Genomic DNA, 2,475 nt, shown 5'->3' on the forward strand with positions numbered 1-2,475 from the left:
CAGCTGCACAGCATCGGCAAACTTTGGCACTACCATCGCCTCCAGCCTGGCTCAGCCCAGTGCTGCGGGACTGGAAACTGGCCCTGGAACTGGAAACTGGCCCCTGGGACTGGAAAACGGCCCTCAGGATGGGGTAGGGGCAGCAAAAAAAGGGCAGCGCAGGAACTGCTGTGGGGCATGCAACAAGGCACAGCCCCCCTCTGTCCCCACCGGGCTGTCACCCCCCAGGCCCAGCCCATGCTCCCCAGGCCATGGAAGGGACAGGGACATGGGAAGGGACAAACTGAGCACTGCAGGACCCGGCAAGGAAGGAGCAAGAGCAGGGGCTAGGACATGAGAGGGAGGGATGCTCCTTGGGTACTACCATCCCCATCGCCTGTGCCCGCATCCCTCCATCTGCTGCAGCCCCTACCCAGCCCCACGGCCCCACTGTCAGGGTGGGGGTTTGTCACCCCTATGGGCCCCCTCAGGCCGCAGGATCCAGCCCTGTGTGCTGGTAGGGGGGTTTGCTTATTGCCTATGGCCCCACGGGTTGCTCTTCCCGGGGGAGTTGCATATTAAGACATTATTGCATAAATATATATATATCTATCTCTCCTATATATATATTGCCCTGGGAGCATGCACGGGCAGGCAGAAGGCTCTGCTGTGCTTCTAGAGGTGCAGCCACAACTGCAGCGCTGCAGGCAAGGAAAGGACCCAGGCAGAGGAGGGCGAGGGGGGAGAGACCCCAATCCCTCACCCAGGGTGGGTTCCATTGCTGCCCTGACCTGGAGCAACACAGGTGAAACCACCCCGGGTTGTGCCCCATGCCCCTGCTCGGCAGCAGCAGCAGGAGGGAGATGGAGCCTTGCATAGCTGGCGGTGCCCCCTGGGGTCCCCCTCAGGACCCCACTGGGGAGCTGAACCTGTGCTGAGGGCTGGGGGGTACCCCCATGGCTGGGGAGCACTCAAGACCTCAGGAGCTGGGGGAATCTCACCCCTCAGGAAGGGCAGGAGCATCCCAGGAGCGTGGTCTGGCCATGCCATGGTGCCACAGGCTCCCACCCCATTGCAGCTGTGCCCCCCCAAAGGAAGACCAGGTTCAAGTAAGACGGCGAGGGACGTGGCTCAATGGGGCCGCGATGCCACGCTGGTCCCCACGCTGCTCCCGCATCCCGGCATCCCGTCCCACCGGCTCCATGCTGGTGGGATCCATCCCGCTGCCTCCCTGCTCAGTCTATGTTGGTGCTGGCCGACCTGGAGATGTTGAGGGTCTGGGCCGAGACCGAGATGTCCTCGTGGTCCACGGGGCTGTGGTAGTCGGAGGTGATGTCGGGCTCGCCGGGGGGCACCTGCACGGCCGCCAGGCTGAAGGAGTTCGTGGAGCCCTTGCGGAGGCACTGGGAGTAGATGCCGAGCAGCAGGTCCAGCTTGTGCTCGATGGACTGCACCTGCGAGCAGGGACAGAGCTGAGCATCCCTTCCCCACCAAAGGGACGGTGACACGCGTCCTGGTGGCCGTCCCCTCCTGACCTGCCTCTCCACCTTGACCACGCGCCCCATCATGCTGAGCTCGTCCACCAGCTCCATCTCCAGCGCCGGCTTCTCCCCTTTTTCCCGTGTCTTCTTGTCCGCCGTGAGGGCCCCCTTGCCCATGATCTGGTCCACGCTGGCGGCCAACAGGGAGGAAGGGGACATGGCCCATCACTTTCAGTGGACTGGGGGGCTCGTGGGACCTGTCCCAGTCATCACAATGGGCCAGCACCGCTCCCCATGGGCATGGCTAGTGATGGAGACCTCAGCTAGCCCAGAGCTCCCCACCACTGTCAGGACAGCTCACCGCATCTGCAGGCTCTTGATCCTGCCCAGCATGTCCAGGTGTCCGGCCGAGTACTGCTCGATGACGTCCTTGACGTCGTAGGGACGCAAAGTCTCCTTGAACTTCCTCTTGGCCACCAGGAACTTCAGGATCCTGCAGGGACACCCGGGATGGCTGCAGGGTGCTGGGGAGGATGGGGGGCACTGGGGGATCGAAGGCTCGGGTAAAGCACCGAGGTTTTGATCACTATCCCCATATGGGGCTGAGCCAGGTGCCTGCTCTCTGTCACCTCCATGGGCTGGACCAGGGCTTGTCCCCAAGGGGTGCAGAGGAGCAGGAGACAGGAGCTGGGGGATATGGGGGGGGATGCTCTCACCTGACAGCGCGGATGAGGGTCTTCACCGCTGGCATGATGTCCTCGAAGGCCAGGTCGCAGTGGGAGCCCTCTATCCCCATATGGGGCTGAGCCAGGTGCCTGCTCTCTGTCACCTCCATGGGCTGGACCAGGGCTTGTCCCCAAGGGGTGCAGAGGAGCAGGAGACAGGAGCTGGGGGATATGGGGGGGGATGCTCTCACCTGACAGCGCGGATGAGGGTCTTCACCGCTGGCATGATGTCCTCGAAGGCCAGGTCGCAGTGGGAGCCCTTCTCCTCAGCGCTGTCCTCCGGCGGGCAG

At 63.5% G+C, this 2,475-nt stretch overlaps 1 protein-coding gene across 1 annotated transcript; it reads right to left on the reverse strand.

Moving 5' to 3' along the window:
- Positions 1–1,214: 1,214 nt before the first annotated feature.
- LOC104536942 (potassium voltage-gated channel subfamily KQT member 4-like) lies at positions 1,215–2,468 on the reverse strand. The gene is made up of 4 exons (XM_010179689.1): positions 2,377–2,468; positions 1,822–1,953; positions 1,515–1,650; positions 1,215–1,433 (listed from the first exon to the last, which is right to left on the reverse strand). Exons 1-4 carry the CDS (start codon positions 2,409–2,411, stop codon positions 1,215–1,217), a joined length of 522 nt encoding a protein of 173 aa, XP_010177991.1. The 5' UTR covers positions 2,412–2,468.
- Between the last annotated feature and the right edge of the window lie 7 nt (positions 2,469–2,475).

Source organism: Mesitornis unicolor, unplaced genomic scaffold (genome assembly GCF_000695765.1).
Source record: "Mesitornis unicolor isolate BGI_N332 unplaced genomic scaffold, ASM69576v1 scaffold34942, whole genome shotgun sequence".
Classification (NCBI taxonomy): Eukaryota; Metazoa; Chordata; class Aves; order Mesitornithiformes; family Mesitornithidae; genus Mesitornis; species Mesitornis unicolor.

Bases quoted from the DNA above. Each gene is read 5' to 3' on its own strand.
- LOC104536942 (XM_010179689.1), bottom strand. From the start codon at position 2,411: ATGCCAGCGGTGAAGACCCTCATCCGCGCTGTCAG. The intron at 1,651-1,821 runs GTGAGCTGTCCT...GTTGGCCGCCAG, and splicing joins ATCAAGAGCCTGCAGATGCG to CGTGGACCAGATCATGGGCA. The intron at 1,434-1,514 runs GTCAGGAGGGGA...CCCTGCTCGCAG, and splicing joins TGGTCAAGGTGGAGAGGCAG to GTGCAGTCCATCGAGCACAA.